Source organism: Melozone crissalis, unplaced genomic scaffold, assembly GCF_028551555.1.
Source record: "Melozone crissalis strain CALT ecotype California unplaced genomic scaffold, PUWL_Pcris_2 ptg000005l_1, whole genome shotgun sequence".
Classification (NCBI taxonomy): Eukaryota; Metazoa; Chordata; class Aves; order Passeriformes; family Passerellidae; genus Melozone; species Melozone crissalis.
Genome location: NW_026535783.1, coordinates 40,707,364 through 40,729,532, shown reverse-complemented (window position 1 = coordinate 40,729,532; position 22,169 = coordinate 40,707,364). Strand labels below are relative to the sequence as shown.

Below are 22,169 nucleotides of genomic sequence, written 5' to 3'. Positions count from 1 at the left end.
CCAGTACTTTGTCCAAGCAAAACAGAGTGGCTCCAAATTAAACTGACAGGGTGTTACTGAGCATATCCAATATGGGACAGATGGCTGCAAGCCAAGTAGGCAACATTGCAAAAGTGGCACTGCAAGAGAAATCCAGTGACAAAATGTCCAAATCCAGTAAATATTCTGAGCAAAAAGGCAAAATTTTCTGTCAATTTTATACCTTATCCATAATTACTACATATTATGAATATTTTATTTTCAAGTTTGTGTGTTTCTGCATCCTGTTTGGCTCTCTTATGTTGCATATTCCCTTTATATTTATCATTGCTTTGTGTGACTTTTTTTTTCTCCTTTTCATTTTCTCCTATTATGTTTTTTTTCAATCTAGTGCACTGTGACCTGTGGACAAGGACTCAGATACCGTGTGGTCCTCTGCATTGACCACAGGGGGATGCATACAGGAGGCTGCAGTACTAAAACAAAGCCACACATAAAAGAAGAATGTGTTGTACCCACTCCTTGCTACAAGCCCAAAGGTAATGAGGCAGAATGTTTCTCATAAATTTTTCAGAGCTCTTTCATGTTCAGCTGTTTTGTTTTGCTGCTGGCATCACTGTTTCCACTTGCACCTGCGTTATGATTTTGCACCTGTTTGTTCCTGTCTGCCTGCCAGCAGCTTGGAGTGAGTGCCGACTCTTTCATCTTACAAGCTTTGGGGTTTTCATAGTTAATTTGTGGTCCAGCAGACTAAGCAATAGAAATGTAAATTTAGCTGTATTTTCACTGTTTACATTCGAGCTAAGTGCAGCAAGATGCAGAAGAGATCTTGGGCTGCAAACCATCCAAAACTGACTTCTGCTTAGAAGGATGCACGGCCAGCTAGGATCTATCTGTCATAAAATGTCTTCAAACGGGAATCATCAGGGAGCAAAGTAAATTACTCCTTTCTGGAAGCCCACCCTTGCGAGAGCATGACATCTTTACCCTGCATAAGATCTTTGCGGCACACACATGCATAATTTCTGAATGTAGGGAGTTACTTCCTAAGTCTTCCATTATTTCACATGGAACGAAAAGTCCTGTGCAAAGCTTGGCGTAATTTGGTTTAGTTTTCCTCCTCATCTTTGTTCTGCAGCACTCTCACAGTTTTCCCTTCATAATGCAAGGCGTCGGGTTTGAATATCGGTATATCTGAAGGCTGAGCAGTGGTTTCAGAAGAGTGTTGGACTAGATGGTGTACAAAGGTGCCATCCAACCCAAATTACTCTATTTTTAGGCTAGAAATTTTTCCTTTTTATTTCACACAACTAGAGTTAAAAATTTAGGGTAGAAGGGGTAATGACCCTCTCATCTATTGCGTGTTTCAGTCCTAGACTGGTTTTCTTGACAGCTAGATTAACACAAAGCAGAATACAGTCTTATTAGCTGACAGAAGCAGCAAGGCAAAAAATGTGAAAGTCTTGCTTCTCTTAACACCCTGAAAAAAAGAAATAGAAGGCAAAATTGCAAAAAAAGAAATAGAAGGCAAATCATTCATATACTTTATTTCATTTTAGTTTGTTCAAGCCCTAAGGCACTTTATATTGCACCAACAATGGGAAAAAGTAGGATATCACTGGACTGAGTAGTGACTTTCACTTTTTATAGAGAATGTATATTCATCTAATACAACTTTCTGTGTAATATAGGTGTTTTTACTGGAAGTGTTTTAAAAGAAAATATTTTACTTTAATCTCCAAAGGTAAAATTTTCTCCTTAGCTTATGTTAGAAGTGCTTTTTGTTCATTTTTCTGTCGAAGCATACTGTACAACACCAACATTTCTAATCCTCTAACAAATTTTGCAGTGTAGATGCTAATTAATTACACCTGTAAAAAAAGGAAGGTTATTTAAGAGGTCACAAAACAGGCTATGTTAGGCAAGAATTTTGCTTTTTACAAACACTTGCATCTAAGCAAAAAAATCACGTAAGTAATTTGTGATTTTTCCAAAACGCATAAAACAAATTGTAGAACATAGAAATATTTCCTACATATTCTGGATGATTATTAAAATATAGATTAACCTAAGAGCTGTGATGGCATTCATCCTTAAATGGCACTAATGTGTTAGATGAAGAGCGTGGAAAGCTGTTTTTAAGATAGAGGAATAGTAATTCTATTATTATCCCTCTTTTCCTCAGTTAATAACTTGCTCTAAGGAAATTTGCATGACTAAAGTTGCAGTAGCTGTTCAGTCAAGTTGTAGGTGATTTTTCCTTTGTGATACAATTGAGAGATGGAAAATTTCATGTGCTTGTGTGAAATGTTCTGCACAATAGAGCCACAGAAAATTCCTGACTATTCTGAATGACATTAACCTGCTCCTGCTGGCGAGTACAGGTCCATCCTTACACGGACCCAAAAGGCTGAGGTGATTTGTGAGTAGCAAATAGGTTTGGCTCTGGTTCCCCTCAGTAGTCTGAGTCTCACTGCACTTTGTATTGTTTTCCCCTGATCCTGGCCCAGAATGTTCTGTTGAAGTGCAGAGCGCCTTCTCAACCTTTAGTGCCAAATTTGCACTTGCTTTATACCCGTGTAGAGCTAAAACAGCTCTGCTGCCTCCAGCTCAACTACTCGGCTCTGACCCTCCATTAAAGTGGAGTTCGGCTTGCAAAGCAGCATGGCCCTGCATTCCCCAGAGCAGGGCAGCTCATTACCCTGTGCACACATCCTGGAGAGGGAGAAAAGCAGCTCCACTGTTTTCCATCAGGAATGACAGAAAAAGTATCATGTTCATTTTTTTTAATCCACATAGCTGATGAACTGATAAACGGAGTTGAAAAGCGTAGCTCAGCCATTTAATTATAGTTTTCCTGTTTGTTGTATCACTCATCAAAGCAGGATTTTCTTTATTTTTGTAATCTCCCAAACCAAGCTTAGCATGTCTTCTGACATTCTGAAATTTAAACGTAGATACAGGCATGTTACACATTTTGCCATGTGTGATGCAGGCCTGTTACACTTGCAAGTTTCCCTCCAAAAAATAGTTTCCAAAGTGCCTGCTTTTACAGTCCATTGTATAGTCTGAAAGGTGACAGTTTTAATTTGCCTGTCTGGCTTTAGGGCACTGTCCTTCTACCTGCAACAGTGAAATATCTGGCCATACACCCTTGTAAACAATATAGTCTAGGTGATGAAAGAGTATGTTTCTCTCCCCTGTTTTCTCATTTCTCTTTGTCTTCCTTCTGCTTGGCCCCCATGCGCGTGAAGGCACCCATACATCACATTCACACTTGGTGAGCAAAGGGAGGGTGGCACACATAGCAGTGTTACCACATGCTTCCTATTTTCACATGCTTGTTTTTGTTCCATAGAGAAACTTCCTGTGGAAGCAAAGTTGCCGTGGTATAAGCAGGCTCAAGAGCTGGAGGAAGGGACAGCTGTATCTGAAGAACCCTCGTAAGTCTCAAAAATTTGCTTACAACAGGTTCTTGTTATGTGATCCTGAGAAGCTGTGTTTGCTCCCTCCCTGGAGGTGTTCAAGGCCAGGTTGGATGGGGCTCTGAGCAATCTGGTCTAGGTGGAAGTTGTCCCTGCCCAAACCATGGGGAGTGGGAACTAGAGAATCCCTAAGGTCCCTTCCAATCCAGAGTCCTCTGTAGTTCTGTGTTTCCACAAGGGAGCCTGGGACTCGCACAGAACTAGCACAATCTCCTGAATGTATTTGTCTTCTGCTTAGAGTGTAAAGGATGAGCCCAACCCTGGGGAAATCCATGGTCTTAAGACTGTATCGTACTTAGGTGCAAAGAGACAGATTTCAAGAGGGTAAATGCAGATTTAATTTAATCAAATAAATGCACTTCATGTAAGGTCATTGCAAGAGTGTTATAATAAAAGTGCATCCACCTATGTATTTATATGCTCTCTATTACCACTGTATCTTCACAGCTTGGCAGTTTTGTTTATTTTATTAATACTCCTGTGAAGCAAGAGGCAAAATGAAGCAACCAGTGATGATTCCCTCTTGCCTTTTTCCCCAAGGAAAAGCATAGTAACAGCAAAAAAAGTATAACTTTTACAAGAAAATAAACTAGAATCCTGTGATGCATACCACGTAAGCCTAGAGCAATGAGACTGAGTAATTATAAGTATTGTTATGTTTTATTTTAAGTACAAAAACTTAGATGTTTTTGTCTGAAACTGTGATAAATCCATGCTATAATTGCAATTCCATACACAGGGTCCATCAATATCCGGTTCCTTGTGTCTGAGCACATGGCATTTTTTATTACAACAGCAACTATGTATTAGATTAATAAAACATAAAAATGCAAAGCATTTTTATGCAATATAATTGCAGTTTTGGCCTAATTAATCTTAATCAAAGTAATTAGAAACTGGAGCATTGCCAGCAAGCTGGAGACATATGTAATAAGTCCTCCAAAATAAAAAAAAATACTCACCTGCCATATGTATATATACACATATATATAGACAAATATAGGTATACAGAAGCATTTCTACACACACATATACAGATATTTTTTATACAGACAAATACATTTGTATGTCTTTATATATATTTGTCGCAGCTATCACATATGGTATAATGAGATCTTTAACTGCTTCCAGAGTTCCATAGACTTTATAGGTTGATTAATTCAGAGTCAAAGAGTATAAAATTTGATATTTGTGAATATACAAATAATAAATATACAAATATACAAATAATTTTTTATTTATAAAGTGCACTTTCTTGTGATATTTCTCATGGCTATACTAAATTACTTAGTTAAATGTGCATTTATCAACCTGCAAATAAACCTTGGGAATACACATAAAATAGGAACAATACTGATACGCTGCTATCAAATTACTCTGGTCATATTCAGAGTAATTTGTTACACTAAGAAAGATCAGTTTTGTGAACAAGTTTGATTGCACTGTAGAAAAGGAGTATAGGTATATATATGTTTGTGTGTGTATGTGTATATACATATATGGATATATGTAGCTTTAAGAAATAACAAGAATGGATTTGTAGAGAATAGGCGTAACCTGTTGTTTGTCATGATGTGTATTTTAATAAAATATTGTGGAAAACCTTACATGTATATTACTGTGATGCTAAAATGCTCCTTGAGAGATCGAAAGGGAAAGGGATTTAAGAATTTCAAATTGTTTTCAGTGCAGTTATGACACCTCCCTACTTCATACTGCTCTGCTGCATTGGAGGCCGTTTTCTGCAAAGACTTCTGCATTTACTGCAAGGTTTCAGTCGTGCCAGTGGGATTAATAATACTAGTATTCCTATTCTGGACAGTGGGCCACAGTCCAGATTAGATTCAGTCTGCCATGAAGTGACATTTCCTACATATGTTTTCTCCCTGCAAGGCAGACCTCTAGGAGTATTTCTAATCTTTATTTTAGGCTGATGAGAAACCCAGATAATATAAGTTCAAGCACAGATTTTTATATCTGTTGACTAACAGGAAGAATAAAGGGCACGAAGTCAGGGTCTTCACACAAACTTTCCCAAAGCTCAGAGATGCCTTGATTTTCCTTTAGAATGATTTTTGGTGATAAGGCATGAGACAGGAAAACCAAATAAAAACTTAGAAAATGTGTGCTGGAGGAACCATCCATGCAATCCCCATTTGTAAACCGTAACATCCATCTGCATATTCTAAAACATCTAATCTCTTTCAGGAATCTTGAGCAGTGAACTTCCACCTAAAATTGGTTTTGGTGCCTCACTATTAACATTGTTTTTCATTAATGTCTGACTTAAACAGTTATTCATTTTAGGTCCTCATTATTAGATTAAAAAGCTGTGTGCAACAATATAAAAATGGAGACAAAACATTTATAACACACCAAAATACAAGGAACAATCAGCTTTTGGGCCAGCTTTCATTCGGCTATGTAGGGATTTCAAACACACCAAGTGTGAGGTGTATTCCCTGATAATGCATCTTTTGGCTAGTGCTTCTGCCTAGCACTAGACAGAGACACAATGTAATATTCCATCGCCCACCACCCTTACAGATGTCAGGCTACCACCCACATATTTTGGCTGATGAATGATCATATTATGGCTGATTAAATGACTTTCCTATTCACTCTTTGTTGGAGCAGCAATTACCAATTTCATTGCCCCACTTGGGCAGACATCAGCAAGGATTCATTCTTCTCCCTCACTTCATCTGAGGCTCTTGCCAAGCTTTCTTATGCCACCAAGTCCCCGACTGCCCCCATTCTCCTCTGCAGACAGGGCCATTCTTTGTAAGCAGTAGACCACTCTTCCCTGACCACCGTGACCCTTTCCCCTTTATCCTTCTTCAGGCAAAGAAAACAAAGCTCAGCTATAAGCCATTCTATTGTCTTTCTCAAAGTTTATATTGAGAATCAGCATATTTCTTCTATGAATTGAGTTCTCACATTTGTGAATCTCTGTATTGCAGCCTTCTGATTTTTGTAACTTTCTATTGAATATTATTTTTTGAAATTTTATGAAATTGCATGCTATGATTTATAAAGCTACAATATTTCTCACATACTATCCTTCCACCTGTAATTTGTGATCATTCGCTGGCATGTGCTGCCACAGCACCAGATGCCGCAATTTTATTCCGTCTGCGTATAATGCCTTCCATAATTTATATCTTCAGGAATTTCTAATGCAAACAAGTCCTACAGTTTAATTTTGTCTGTATATGTCTATCTGTCAGTTGCCTTCCTCTCCTCTCAGTAATGTCTGAATTTATTGCTATTAACTGATTCTGAAAGAGGTATAAAATTATCACAGAGAATTTTACTCCTCTGTCAAACTTGGTTGATATTCTTCAGGAAATTCAGTAGAAGTTTTCCACACGTATCACTAAAATAAAAGACTAAGTAGAATTCCTCAGTTTAAGGAAAGGTTTTAAAGGAGCTCAATCCTTAAAAGATAGCAAAGTATCCACTTGGGTACTCAGTCTTCAAATGTAAATGCATCTTAAATATTTCTTTATTAGTTCTGCTGCTCAAAGAATTAATCACAACCAATTCAGCCTCTTCAAGTCTAGAGGGAATAGGTATGTTTGGGTTGTCTGACCCACTGCTCACCTAAATGGGATCAATTAAAAATTAATTGCTGACAGAACTACTGTGAAACATTCCGTGTTGGTAACAAAGTATTGTAATCCTTGTCAGCACAAATGTTTAAGGTGAGAAGGCCTTGCTGTCCTGTGTTGAGGTGCATATTGTTCTCCTTTTGCTGTCCATCCCTGAAGTAACCATTCACCAGGCATTAGAAATGTTATCTGAGGAAGGAGCCACTGTATCTTTCTGTCTGACCTCTTCCTCTAGAATTCATTACACCAGCACAGTGTGACAGCCAGAAAGAACAACAGTTGTGATTTAAAAAGTATGGGGTTTTCTATGTATAGTGAGATTAGGTTTATGAGTAGTGGAGGGTTTCTTATAAGATTTCTAACTTTTGAAAAATGCTTTTGTATGTTAACACCATGTCCAGATTTTAACATACTGCTATAAACAACCCTGGTGCTAGCCATAAAAAAAAGGCACGGGGGAGAATGGCAGATTGATGGGGGAGTGGGCAAACAATAATATCTGGATGCCAGATGGCACCATCATAGTGATGGGGCCAGCTCAGTAAAAAACAAAGGGAAATTCCTCACATGCATTAGCAGGGGCGACAAAGCCCTCAGGGAATAGGATATGGACAGAGAGACCAGTGTGGCAGAGGCACCCAATGTCTCTTTCTTACTTTTCAGTAGGTACTTATGCTTCTAAAGACACATAAGCTATTTTAGTTTGATTTTCCTTATTGAACAATTTCCATCATGTTCTTTATACCTGGTTCACAGGTTTTACTTCACAGAAAGTAAGTTTAAAACTTTCCATTACTGCTGTACTGTAAAAATTGAACATGTTCTGATTGTTGGATTGCCAAAAAAAAGATAGTGAGGGCATATATCACTTTATCTACTGAGACATTGCTTGTCCACTTTAGATTCACATAGTGAAAAGGAAGAGTCTTCATATTAATATCTGATATATGTGGTAGGTCAAAGAGAAAGTCATCAATGCACACATTAGCTAAGGATTGCTATCTACTCGTTCAAGGACCCACTATGCACAGTCACAACTACTGAAGATTTGTGTGTAACAGCAATACAGGACAGAAACAGTTGTTCCCTGTGGAAAAAGGCAGCAGTGAATGAAAGGCACCAACAGCATCGAATAAAAAACAAACCCGAAGGAAAAGTCATATTCAAGCAACTTAAAAGAAACTGTAGAGGACTGAATGGAATCACTCTGATTGGAATTGGACCTGTGCAGGTTGCCTCCAGTTTTAATACTCTGAAAGATGGAGCCTGATATTTTATTGATAAGTGGTAATGACCACTGTTTCATGTCTCTGAATAATGACACCAGCAGCTGTCCAGTGCTGTTATGTGAATATCCTGTGGTGTTACCCAGGCCTTAAAACCCATGAAAAGGTGGTGTTTCCTGAAGGAAGAGGAAGGAATTGCATTTCAGCTCAACACAAGGAGTCTGGAAGTCTGTGCTCAGTTCTGGATTCATCACAGAAAATTCCCAAGAATTTTCAAGCAAGCTATGGAACTTTTCATTTCACCAGTAGTATCTGAGTTTAGAGACCTTAATAGATGGGTGTCTCTGCCTTAGAATAGTCAGTCCCACTGGTATGTGCATGTCTCAAAACCTCAGACTTTACCTAAGCCATGGATTTAACTAATGGTGTTTTAAAACAAACAAACAAACAAAGCAAGAAGGGGAAAAGCAAACAGAAAAACCATTAAGCAATCAAAATTAAGGGCAATATGTAATTATGTCGCAGTGAAGAAAATTAGCTATTTTTCTCCATAGCTCAAAGCACACCAGTATGTATACACTTGTTTTTCTTCATAACATATTGTAGGAAACCATGTCCTAGACAGAAGAGGCTGATGCTGCATGCATCAAGAATTTTGAAAATCTCTGAAACACTCAGCAGAACTCTCCGTGGGTCTCACCCTGAACCCACTGTGACCTGCTCTGAAAGGTCTCCCACTGCTGAGCATTGACGTTGTCTTCTGAATTCTCTTCTGACTTCTCCAGTTACGTATATGTTTCTGTATGGAGGGGAGTATAAATCAGTCCTTAGCTGAAGGAATGAGTTAGTGCCTTTGGCATGTTTATTAGGGTTGTTGTTAGAGGGACAATTATTTCAGTGGAATTTAATTAAACAATATGGAATGACAAATGAAACACCTCAGTCATTTCCCATTCTCTAAAAAGTACTTCTCAGTATATCTATTCCACTACTTCCATTTTCTAGGTTACTCAGAGGTTAGCATACAGAAATGCCTAATGCTGAGCAGTGGAAGACGAGCTATATGCAGGACAAATAACTTCAAATCCATGAACTGTCTCCTTCTTATTCATATACTTTTTGTGGTTTGTGCTCACCATTTGGCAACATTTGTCATTAATGACAACACAAAGATCTTTGAAAACCTTTATAATTTTCTGGTGTTAGGATGGTGGAAAATTTAGATACATTGTAGATTTATGTTACACATTCACTTTACATAAATGTTCCATTTGTAATGACCAGTACTATATGGAGATTTCTTTGCAGGGTTTAATGAGTTTCCCCTCTTTTTTCTGCTTTTAACTCTTTTGAGCCAGCTAATATTCTCTTTACCAGCTAACAGTTATATTAGAATTAAATCACATTTCCAATGTGAGAACTTAAAATGTAGAAATTGAGCCTAGATAGCTTTAAAAAACCAAATTCCTGCTGACTTGGGTGAAATAATATAATAGCTGGCATTTATAGATCAGGCGCCATTTTAAAAAGGATCCAGTCTTCTTTAGTAATGTTTTTACTTTTCTTTTGTGTCCTCTCCCTTTTTTCCCACGTTTGTATGTATGATACATGTCATGTGTAAATATTCCAAGTATTTTAAGTATCTCTGTTTTTCTAAATTAGTAATTTTAATACCTTCAAGAATATCCTCCCTTTTGGTTTGGAGTACAGGAGTTCTTCAACAAAGCAAAGTTACAGAACAATTTACAGTGTTCAAAACTATAAGAAAGACAGCTTCTGATGAAGACCTGGACTTTTTTTTTCCCCATAATCTAGTTAGTGTTTCTACCTCTCAGTTTACCAGGTTAAGAAGGTGTACATTTCAACTAGTCAAAATACCTAAGTGACAGTGGCTGATGCGTAACTGCTTAATCTCTGAAAGGAGATTTTCTGCATCAAAATAGAATTTCAGCAGCTGCAGTTATAGTGGCTTGCCTGTGTTGCTGAAGTGTAAAATCCTCTCAAAATTTTAAAGATAGCATCTTGGAAACAAGACTGATATTTTAAGTTAAAATGTCTTATGAGTAGGAAAATGGAACCAGTTTGCATAATGAGTTTCCCAAAAACTTTGCTCCTAAAAGAATTATCTCAGTCTTTGTAGCAGCATTAGAAATATTTTCAGATATTACAATAATATTTGCAATTAATTTCTTCCCTTTCTACTACTTTCCATGTATAGTTCTAGTAGCAGATGTCAGGTTTATAACAAGATTTTATAAAGACCCACAAAAAGTGGGTAAAGAGATGCACACTCCCTGCTCCAAAAGACTGTGATCTTCCATTCAGGGATCCTGATATATACATCCTGGGAAAACACTGGCTTCCCTTTTATGTTTTGGATTTTTTTAACTTCAGCATGAAGGGAAAGTCCTTTTGTCAGCGAGAGAAAGGCAGGGGATGAAAGGGAGAAGAGTGTAAAAATATTTTCAAATATGCTGATCCCAAAGCTAAATATCCCTTTTCTTCCTATCAAAACTGTTAGTGGGATTCCTATGGTTCCACTTCCAAGGTAAGAAATGAGTTTGCTAGAGCCCCAGACCATAGCAGAAACAGACAGGTATATTGCCTTTAGCCCTGCTCAAAGCTGTCCAACTCTGGTGTGGCCTGTCAAAATAAAGACCAAAGGAAGATGAATACTGTCAGTGACAGCCAGGTTTCCATGAAAAACACATCCCAAAAGCTGAGTTTGCAGAAGCAGACAGATTCCAAACACTTATTGTTAATGAGGGGGTGTTATCAACAGGGATTGTTCTTGTGAGGTTCAGCGAGGATCGGTGCCAGATCCAGCCATTCATTCGTTCTAGTCCTTGAAGTACATCTACAACCCTTGCCTTAGAACTTGCCTGAGGCAGAATGTTTTGGAGAGTGGCCAGTGGAGAAGGCAAGGCAGTCAGATAAAGCCATCTAAATTACCCTGTTTTCATAACTTTGCATCAGTGCTCCAATGCCACTGACATCAGGTAGCAAAGCACAGGTATTGCAGGTTATTCACCGAGTGCCCTGAAACTATTGTTTCTGCATAGATTTAGGAGTCAGCTTAGTTCAGCATGAGCTCAGCAAACAAAGGTGTGTTATTACATTACTGCAACAGAGTAGTAATGATATGGTATATATATGGGATGTGAATCTTAGGCTTGATAACTTTGAGTAAAATGCTAGTCCAGTTTATAGCACTGACATTGAAAAAGCAGTGACGACACAGAGAAACTGAGAAATTATTCCATTTCTGAGGAAAATAACAAGAGGTGGAATTCAGTCTATTTTACTGTAATGACAGCTGCAAAGTGCTTTTAATAAAATATTCATGGACTTCCAGAAGGAAAAATTTGGAGCATATAAGGGTTACTGATCAGTAAGACAAGTGCAACAGATAAGCAAACCCACAACAGAAATTAAACACTGTTGTGGTTTTTTTTTAATGAGAGAAAGGTAAATGTCCTGTGGGGAAAAAAAATTATTTAGATTTTTTTAAATTGCATTTATGTAAATTTTAAAAGAAAAACAAACAACAACAAAAAAAGCTTAAGATATTATGAATTCTCTTCACCTTTTGCTAGCTTCAAATTAAGACTTAAAAACAGTTCCTGTGACACAAGAAAAACAATTGAAATTATTTTCCATGTAGTTCTGCAACTACCAGATAACAGCAGCCTGCTCAATACTTACTAGTGAAAAAAAATTAACAACTAAGGCAAATATTATCTAGTTTGAATACTTGAAAAAGGTAGCCAGTGGGACCATTATGTACATTGGGCACATTGGGAGATTGCTAGATGCCTTGCACTGAGATGTTTTAGGATCAAGGTGGATCTTACAAGGGCTTGTCTTACTTCTTGGATATGAAGAGACCTGCCACTGAGCTGTCAATAGAACCTCCTGTGTGTAGTTTTTAATAAATCTGTGATGGGATGAAGTACTTGTTTTTCATTAAATAAAATTTTACCTATATAGGGCTATCCTGCTTTTGCTTCCCTGGCAGTTTGTGGACATAACTTGCCTTGCTCTCTTCCTCTCACAGGTTTATTCCTGAGGCATGGTCCACCTGTAGTGTCACCTGTGGAGTAGGCAGCCAGATGCGGCTTGTGAAATGCCAAGTGCTCCTCTCTTTCTCTCAGTCTGTGGCAGATCTGCCCATGGATGAGTGTGAAGGTCCCAAACCCGTGTCTCACAGAGCCTGTTACACTGGTGCCTGCAGCGGGGAGGCAGCGGAATACACACCAGAGGAGACTCAGCTTTTGTCTGGCAGCCTGCAGGAGCTCGATGAGCTCTATGACTGGGAGTATGAAGGCTTTACAGAGTGCTCAGAGTCCTGTGGAGGAGGTAAGTGCAAGACGTTTCTGTGCTGGATTTGTTTTCCTTCTTCAAGTGTGTGCTTCACACTTAATACCCATGGACATAATGCTTCGCTATGGCTAGTTAGAATCATGGAATCATTTAGGAAGGACATAAAACTTTGAGATTGTTGAGTCCAAACATGTTTGAAAAGGCAAGATAAGGAATGCATAAAATCCCATGTGCACAACATATTTTAGCCCAGCACTTCCAGATCTGTGCTCAGATTCTCACTGAGAGTGCTCAGTTTATCACGTATTTCTGTTTCCTTTTTCAACTGATCAACCAAAGGCAATCAGGAAAAAAAAGCTAAATGTTAAAGGGGTCTGATGGTACATGCTAACAATCACAGATAATTTTTAGTTCTTATCTCTTGGTTTGCTCTGTGCAAGCAAAAATATATGGAAGTAAATTGTCCTCCCATTGCAGATGAAAAAAATAATGGATATTTTAAGGGCTCAGCCATTCCCTATCTCCTATCAATAAGGGGCATCAGCTCCTATCCCAGTGCAAAAGAAAACTTACGTCAGAATGGCACTAATTATGTGGTTGTCTGCAACAAGCACGCTTGGCAATTGTAATTTCTCAAAGTTAATCAAGTTCTCAGGTTGTACATACCATAGACTGTTAATACACATTTCTGATATCTTTTTTTTTCCCCATCATTTTATCTAACTAGTTCTGAGAAATATGTCCAGTCCTGTGTCTTTTTAATTAAACCTAGAGTTTTCCAGCTCTTGTCTTTTTACTTTACAGCTTTCAGGTGATTTAAGAAAGGATTACTGTAGAAAAATTCAAAATAAATACTGTAGAACTGAAAAAAACTCAGCATTTTATGAGTTAATAATAGGTACAGATTCACCGGTAATCGGTTATAGTCTCGAAAACCTCAATTAGTAGAAAATAATGCAGAGGTTTTCTGTGCTTGCTTTTGGTTTGCTGATGGTAGTCAATATTTAGAGTAGTTCACAGCTCTCCGACTACTGAAACTTTTCCTTTATTTCCTACACAACAAAAAAAAAAAAAAAAAAAAAACAAAAAAAACAAAAAAAAAAAAAAAGAAGACACTAGTGTATGCTAAGTGGTGAGAAACACTGATGACTGATGTTACAAGAGTACATGTCATGTGTTGGTGTTACTGGCATGCAGAAACAATTCATCACACTTTTACTGTGACTACCAAAACCTGAACAGTTCCTAGAAGAATCCTCTTGAAATGAAGTAATTTCTTAGAATATAGAGCTCATGCTTGTATTTTTCAAATGTAACTAACAGAGACTGATTTGTAGGAGACATTTTTCTTTATAAAGTTAATCTCTCAATTTTCAGCAAAAAGTTGTAGCTAAGATTTCTTTTTTGTCTGACATCAACTCCAAATTTACCCGATCAGCAGATGCTAAGTCAGATATTTTTGTAGCTGTAGGTGCAAGACTGGTCAAACTAATTTTGTTGGGTTTAGAGTCCTGGGAGAAGAAACTGGATAGATGCAGAAGTAACCTTTCACCTCCCAGAAGTAGCAACCAGAAGGAATGAGTTAGTCATGTAGTCTACTGCTGGTGGCTTCATTTCCCAGAGCTGTCATCAAATATCATGTAACAATTATTTTGTCCTGGTAGATATAAACATAGAATTCTCATTTGATGATGTTTTGAAAGTGAGCTTAGACTGCCTAGATTCACACCCCACCATTCCACATTTTTATACTGTGATTTCCTATTGAGAACTGATTTCTTTTTTTTTCCCAAGAAAAGCAATTGAAAGCAGACAGCTTTTGTTTTAATCATATTGTGCAGTAAATAATGTTTTGAATTCAATTACTTGGCAAATGAACTCCCTGAAATTCATATACTTTTTTATAAATTCACTCTGTGCTGTGGAACTTCTGATTTATGATCAAAAGTGTTTATATTTTCTAAATGTTCAATGAGCCACCCTAATTTAAAGCTTGTAACCATTTGCCACATTGACATATCAAAAATAGATGGACAGTTATTGTCATTATGCTGAGACACACTAGTGTGAGATTCAAGAGGAAGCTGAAGAAAGTAATTCTGATAACATTTTTTACTGCTAGAGCTAGCCAGATTTTTTTATCTCTCTCTCTCCTTTTTGTTGCTTTGTTTGCTTGTTTGGTTGGGTTTTGTTTTGTTTGGGGGGTTTTTTGTTTGTTTCAGGGGTTTTTTGTTTGGTTTGGGTTGTGTTTTTGTTTTCTGGTACAAGCTGTTAAAGCAAAAAAGTGTCAGTAAACATTCTAGCAGTCATATTCAGACAGGAACCCTTTTATTTGATATCTGTGCTGTCAGACTAGATTACTGGACCTGTCAAAGATAAAAAGAAATTTTAATAGACTAGAATACCTGTAGTATGGACAAGAATTATTGGAATTGCAATCAGAGATGACTTAGATGAAAGAAATAAGCCTGAGGAATGAACTTACTGTAAGGTTTAAGGATGATTGGATACCGAAAACTGAAGAACAGTAGCATCAGAGCTTAGCTATATGAATTTGGTAACCATCAGCTTGAGAAATTGAGAAAAGGTTGAATTCAAGACCTCATAGTCATCACTTTTCAGTATTCAACATTGAAAAAACAGGCAATGGAGAAGTATTAAATTGATAATAATTGTTCAAGAGCTCCCTGGTGACACCCTTCAGAGAGAAAAATCTGAAGCTGTGGAAGTACACTCAGTTTACAAAACTTTATCTGAGGACATACAGAAAGGGAGTGAGCTGTCTACCTAGCAAACAGAAACACGTCAGCCAGCATGAGGCAGGAATCTATAGTTTCTTTCCACAGAGTCTGGAAAAATACTTTCGTGGTTTCCATACCTCTGGATCAGCAGCCCTTCTTTCTTGGCTTCATCCAATTGTTCTCGATATCAGGCCTGCACAGATGTTCCATGCAAAATAGAAACCAGTAGTTTGAACACAGTGCCATTTCCCATCAGGTAGAGAAGCACCTCTGTTCTTCAGCCAGGAGCATTCCATTCTGGAGAATCCATATGCCTGTGCTTGCTGCACACAATATGATTACATGCTCAACAGAAAAATGATTGAGCTAGAAAAATAATGAACATGACAGGGCAGTGAACATCTTGTTCATATATATAAGTTTTGTAAGTTTCTTTTCCTAAATATAAATCAGTACCATTAGTTCTGTCTTTTTACTAGGCTACCCTTTTTACATTTTTTATAAGTCTTTGGAGAGATGACTTGAGTAACCAAATTGAAAATATAGGGCCACCTTGTAGAAAAGGGAACCACCAACAGCACTGGCTTTGGTGACTGACTGGCAATTTTGATGTTGATCTCCATGTCCAAAACTGTCATATTTCTTTCTTTTTTTTGGTATCTGGTATATGGGAGACACACTGCACAATCTGGTGCCATAGCCATGATCTTAATAGGCCGACACACATAGCAGCCAAAAAATTGTTAACAAGCCTCTTTTCTGGGGGCCTCAGCCTATACTGAGATTAAGGAGAATGAATTTGTGAATAATGTCAGGAATACAGACACTGTGATCAGCTATATAGCACTTTGGTCCTCTTGAAGGATAGGAAATAATTTTTTTGCCTAATGACATGCTCTGTAATTAGAAATACCAGAATATATTGTTAACTCTCTGACATGTTTTTGGAGGTCTTTAAGGTCTTACAACACTTTGTCTTGGTTTGGGTTTTTTTCCCTTCACATTAGCATCTTTAAATATTTGTGAGATGTTTTGAAAAAGTGGTGTTTTTGAAACTAATGCAATTGGTGGGAGCTCAGTCTTTTCCTAACTCAGGTCTCAGGAATGAATGAAAAACCATACTTTCATTGTATTTGAACCTGTGGATCAGATTCTCAGGAAGTTCAGGCCAATTATTATCCTCAGACCCTCTCAGACCCCTTTTATCCATGGGGAAATAGATATTTTCTCATCCATCCTCTTCCATGTGGCATGTAATGTTGCACTCCCCTATGTTCTAGCTTTCTAACCTTGTGATCCAAAAAGCCTGTGATGCCCCTAGTCATAGGAAAAGTGGGAGTAACTGGTATGCCATATACTACATAAGGATTTTGGCTGTAGCAAGGATTTTCTGAGTAAAACTATAATAACCAAATCTTCCAGTTTCTCTAAGTCCCAACAGCTGCTGTTCTTTCCTAGGTCTCTCTAACCTGTTCTTTCCCAACTCTCAAATATACTCTGTGGGTTTGCATCTCTAGTTTGGGTGCAGGCCCGTGGATGCAGAAGAGTAAACTGAGAAGAGCTGAATTGTCTGACCACGTTTTACTTTGCTTTTGCAAGTCATAATGTTGGTTAAAATACAGCATGTGAAAGCCATGGCCATCTTCACACCTTAACTTGCTTGGCCTGAAAAATAAAGTGCCTCATTGCACTTTATGCAAAAAGGGAAAAAATAAGGGCACTGGACAATGTTCTGTCCAGGGAGGTGAGCAGTGAATGAATCCATGGACTATTCCCTGCAGCACTGAGAAACCTCTCAGCTAGCCTGGAAGCAATGACGAGTGTGCAGCTGGGGCTGCACAGCCCGAGGCTGGGTGTCCCCACATGCTGCAGCCCTGCTGGTCCTGCTGGCCCGCGGCTGGCCTTGGCTGCCCCTGCAGGTACAGAGAGCTGGTTGTGACCATTGTTTGTTGTGTGCAGGTGTCCAGGAGGCTGTGGTGACCTGTCTGAACAAACAGACTAGGGAGATTGCAGATGAAACACTGTGTGTTAGCAGCCGTCGTCCTCCACAGCTGCTGAAGTCCTGTAGCCTGGACCCCTGCCCCCCAAGGTAGGCGTAATTTTAAGTGACCCCAAACTCTATTGCCTTTCAGTCTGGAGGAACACACTGCCTCAAGCATGCCTTTCTTAGACTGCAGGGGCTTACACCCTCTTCCTGCCACAATCATATTGACCAGCAAGTACAAAGCAGCAGTGAGACCAAAGGGCAGACTTCAGACTGTTTGCCTCTGCAGGTCCTTCAAGTAAACAGTTTATGGATTGGCTTAACTTTACCCAGAGTTTTGCCAAGTTTAAAGAGACTTCTCCAACTTCTCATCTCAGAAAAGGTTTCGCAGAATCTGCTTGTCCCTGGCCTCAGGCAGTTTCCACAGTCATGACCCTAAAACAACAGATCTTTCTCTGCAGAGATTCACATCTTCACCCTCAACAACAGAAAATAGCTTTTATGACATTCTTATGGTTTATTTAAATAGGGCCTGTCAAGTCTATAGGATGTACTGTATACATATTGTCGTTTTTCCCAGCTGTACGCAGGTGCATTTGCTCCACTGTGACACTGCAGCAGATTTTAAATACATTTACATATAACTTTGGACTGTTTAAAACACTCAGCGCTGTCCAGGTGGTAGATATACCTTAGAGCATTTATGGATAGGTGTATGTATGATTTATAAGACAACATGCTACAGAGAGGTACGTTTTTATGAATAGTAGTAGATTTGGGATATACAGAGAAGGTTCACATTAAAAATCAAAGACAGCCACGATGAAATAATTATAAGGACATAAATAACAGTTTGGTTAGTAATCAGGATTTTGAATTTGTAACAGGCAGACGCAAATAGATTGAAATTTCTTTACCAAAGCATTACAAGTACTGCTTATGATGATACTGCAACACTAACTTTGTTAAATAGTCTTTAGTGCTGGAAATAATATAGAAATATTATATAAACGTTTGAAAAAATTACTTTGTAGATGGAACTCTTGGGGTTATTCATAGGTAGAAGCATCAGTGCTGCTACGAGTGCATGGTAGAAGATTGAACAACCACCAATTCTGACATGAAAAATAAGTACTCAGTAGTTAAGAAAAAGCAAAATCCTGTAAGCCAGTATTTATGACTTTTGTTACAAAAGTAATCTGAGTAATTGTGTGAATACTCCTCGAATTAATCTGCATGGTTATCCATAGCTCTGTGGTAACCTTGCTACCAGAGTGGAGCTACTTTAAAGCAGCCATAGGTATGCATTTCCCTCAGTGGAGTACAAGAGGATCATTCTGTAGGTGAGAATCAGCTTGTGAAGCGAAGGTGAAAGGGGATTGCTGCAGAGGGGGAAGACTAAGCAGCTTTAATCCACCCCTAGGGCTGCAACTGAGAAGAGGGGAAATTACTCTCTGCCCTGTATATACAACTTCTCCTGAAGTCCCCTCAGTCTGGAGGAAATTGCCTGTCTGCAGGCCCAGGATGAAGAACAGCACCTATTCTGCAAAACTGTTCCTCTGGTCAGAGCAAGCAGGCCTGCAGACTGCAGGCAGCGCGGCTAATGGAAAGAGAGGCAACAAAGCAAGTTGATGTGTCTCCCAGGCAGGCTGTGATGGGATAATTATCTTATTTCCTTCGTGTTTCTGAAGTGCTACACCTAGCATTGTCACTGTGTTAAATACAATGGTATATTAATGAAAGAGTGTATAAAATCTTTTGCTTTATAATCATTATTTACAGCCACTCTAATACTTTTTTTAAGAAGGAACAAGTAAATGACTATTTATTCAAATCAAGATTTTCTCCTTGTTTAAATCATAAGATACTTCAGAATTCTAATTAAAAATTTTTTGATCCAGGAGTCTGATGAAAATTTAGGCTAAAATCATGTCCTCATGTATGCTGATGAAGGCATTTCTACCCACTGACAAGTCCAAGAATTATAATACACTGTGGCTGTGAACTTAGATCTCTTCTACAGGAGTTTACAAAATCTGTGAACCATTGATACTTCCCAGAGCTCTTGCTGATGACTTATAGAGAGAGCTGGCTGGTCTCATAGTGTTGGCTCTTCTCTCTGTTTTCCAGCTGCTTAAGTGCGTTAACAGAAGCTAAAATTATAAAAACCACTTTCCTAAAATATTCTTGATGTATAAGTGACTGCTAGAGTATGCAGTTGTTGTGTGTAGAGGAGGCATTCCACTGAAAAGGCAACTGAGACTGTGATGAATGTCTAGGAGGCAAGGAAACATTGTCCACAGCATGAAGAAAAGGCTGAGAAGCCTTGCCCAAGAGAATAAAAATTCTCTCCATATGTATTTAGAGAAGTGACATTTCTTGAACCTAAGCAACCCAGCATGCTTAGAATTTAATGATTATGTCTAAAATCTAGTACAGTTAAAGATCTTGCTTAGGGAGAACGTTTAAATGTTAGAACTGCAGAGCTTAATGCTGCTTCTGCTTACGGGCATTTTTGGTTACATGGGAGGCTACTCTGCAGCCTCTCAAAGCGCTAGTCCTGTACTATGTAAACAATTGTTTTAGCTGTTTTACTATAGATAGACAAAAGCACTGAACTACAGAATCTCATCAGCCTTTCTGGAGGGTCAGAAAAGCCCTCGAGAAAGAAATTGTAGAAGTAGTAGGTGAAGAGTAATTTCATTCTGGTTTTGAGCCATCTTTTTTCTTTTGGACACTTTAGAAGAATGATACTAAAAGGATCTGCACAGTAACTGGGTTACTGTTCATTTTGTTCCTTACTGAAAATAGATGTGTATAGATTAGAAAACTTCCTTACTCACTTAATACTTGAAATTAATCTATGGTGTCATCAGCCTTTTCAATCTGTAATTTTGGAACAGAATATGGTAAAAGGTAAAACATCCTGGCAATATACTTCACATTTATGAAAATACTGAGAGACGATGGTGCTTGTACAGCAGCTGAGAATGCTTTGAAATTTTCTTTGGAATTCTGGCTTAATATCTTAGGACATTACTGTTCTGAGTACATGGAAGAGAGACAAAAACTAAACCACAGAAATCTGTCTTCAGATACTCACAGCTGTATGGAGTCAGAAAAATACTTACAGAAGATTAGGAATCAGGAAGAGCTGCACACAAAAAATTGGAAGATTTCCTCCATATTCAAATCCCAATTGAGTCTCCTGAGGTTTCAGATTTTGTTGAGAGTTTTTTGCTTATTGCTTCAAGAACAATAGCAGAAAAAGAGTCCAGACCCTCTTATCCTGGAAGGCAGTGTAACAAAATTTCCCATTTTGAACTGAATTAAGAAAATGGGAAACACTGCAGAGCTGATTGCTAAGATGGGAGCTAATAACTGACTTTCAACACAATAGTTAGAGAGTAAAATTTGTTGCCATTAACTTAGTTTAATATTTCTAGAAAAGGATGTAGCTTGTTTTGATGAACTAGGAGAGCCAGCATGCTTCCTGCAGGAAAGAGAGGAATGAAGACTACGACAATTTTCATTCAGTCATTCAGTCATTACTTAATTTGTGTCAATCAAGCTGTACCACTTGAAAAATTACATAGCAATAACTGAACAGAGCACAGTCTTCCAGAAGTAAACTCAGAATAGCTGTTCAGTGTCTAGAAGTTTCTTCTCTAAGTGAAAAAGACAAAAGAGAAGATCACTCAGTTTTGCTAATTGCTATGTTAGTATTCTAAACTACCAAAAAAAAAAAAAACCCAAACAATTAGAAGAACCCTGTTTCAATGTTAGCTTGACTGTTTTCAGCAACAAAATGACTCACATGCAAAATGTGTCTTTTCCTCAGCCTCCACAGCCTGAATTACAGAGGCAGTCATCATCTAATCAGATATAATTGTTCTTGTTTATAAGAGCAACAGCATGATCACCTCATGGTGAGCCAACAAGCTCTACCAAAGGGGTGAAAGAGATGTTGTAACTCTGTTGTTAATTATAACTGCTCAATAATTTGGTCAAAGCGTGTTGAAAAGTTTTGGTAAACATGTATGGAGTAGTGAAGTGAGAATCAAAGCAATGAAAACCAGATGGCTGAAAATTGAGGAAATTACAGGCAATTTTTACAGCTTTGTTCATGAATATTTTCAAAACTGAACTTTTATTTCTGTGCAACAAAGAACAGCTGAATTCTATGAAATGAAGGGGAAAAAAAAAAAAAGAAAAAGCAGATGGTTCTAGGAATAGCACAAAATTTCACCCCGGCACTCTCCCTTTACCATTTCGATCCTCTGTGGTTTGCAGGAAAAGACAGGAAATCATCTGAGTAGTTCTGATACCTAACCGAAAGGGCAAACATTGCCTGAGTTAGCCTGGGTTCTACCTCATTGCCTAATTTTATTTTTTTTTTTTCTTTCTTTTTCTTCTCTTCTGTGTCAGCTGGATTTGTGTTTGTGTGATGAATCACCTGTTCTTATTTTAATGTTTATTTGCCAAATGTGGTATTGTCATTTGTTTTGCTCTGTTTGCCAGCTGAAGTTAAACTACAAAGGATTAAAAAAATCAACGTTCTTTTTCAAGGCATTAGATTGGTGGTAGACCAGACTCAGCGTAAGGCATGCCCCCATCAACAATCTGAAGTTAGTTCAGTATGGGTGAAAGGGCCAGAGCTTTCTCTAATCCATTACAGGGGACCTGTGTGTGGAAGGGTGTCAATACAGATGTGTTCTGCATTGGTGGGGGGAAATACTGGAGCATCTCTATATAGTTCATGAAGAAGGTTAAAAGGTCTGCAAGTCATTATGTCTACAGATATTGCACTACAGCCT

General features: G+C 38.1%; 1 protein-coding gene across 1 annotated transcript in view; it reads left to right on the top strand.

The window, feature by feature from the left end:
• Positions 1 to 22,169, top strand: part of ADAMTSL1 (ADAMTS like 1) — a 312,537-nt gene that overhangs the window by 219,753 nt on the left and 70,615 nt on the right. Inside the window, exons 13-16 of the mRNA XM_054289501.1 lie at positions 371 to 518; positions 3,338 to 3,422; positions 12,362 to 12,663; positions 17,328 to 17,457. Coding sequence (XP_054145476.1) covers positions 371 to 518; positions 3,338 to 3,422; positions 12,362 to 12,663; positions 17,328 to 17,457 — 665 coding nt within the window. The remainder of the gene's footprint in view (positions 1 to 370; positions 519 to 3,337; positions 3,423 to 12,361; positions 12,664 to 17,327; positions 17,458 to 22,169) is intronic.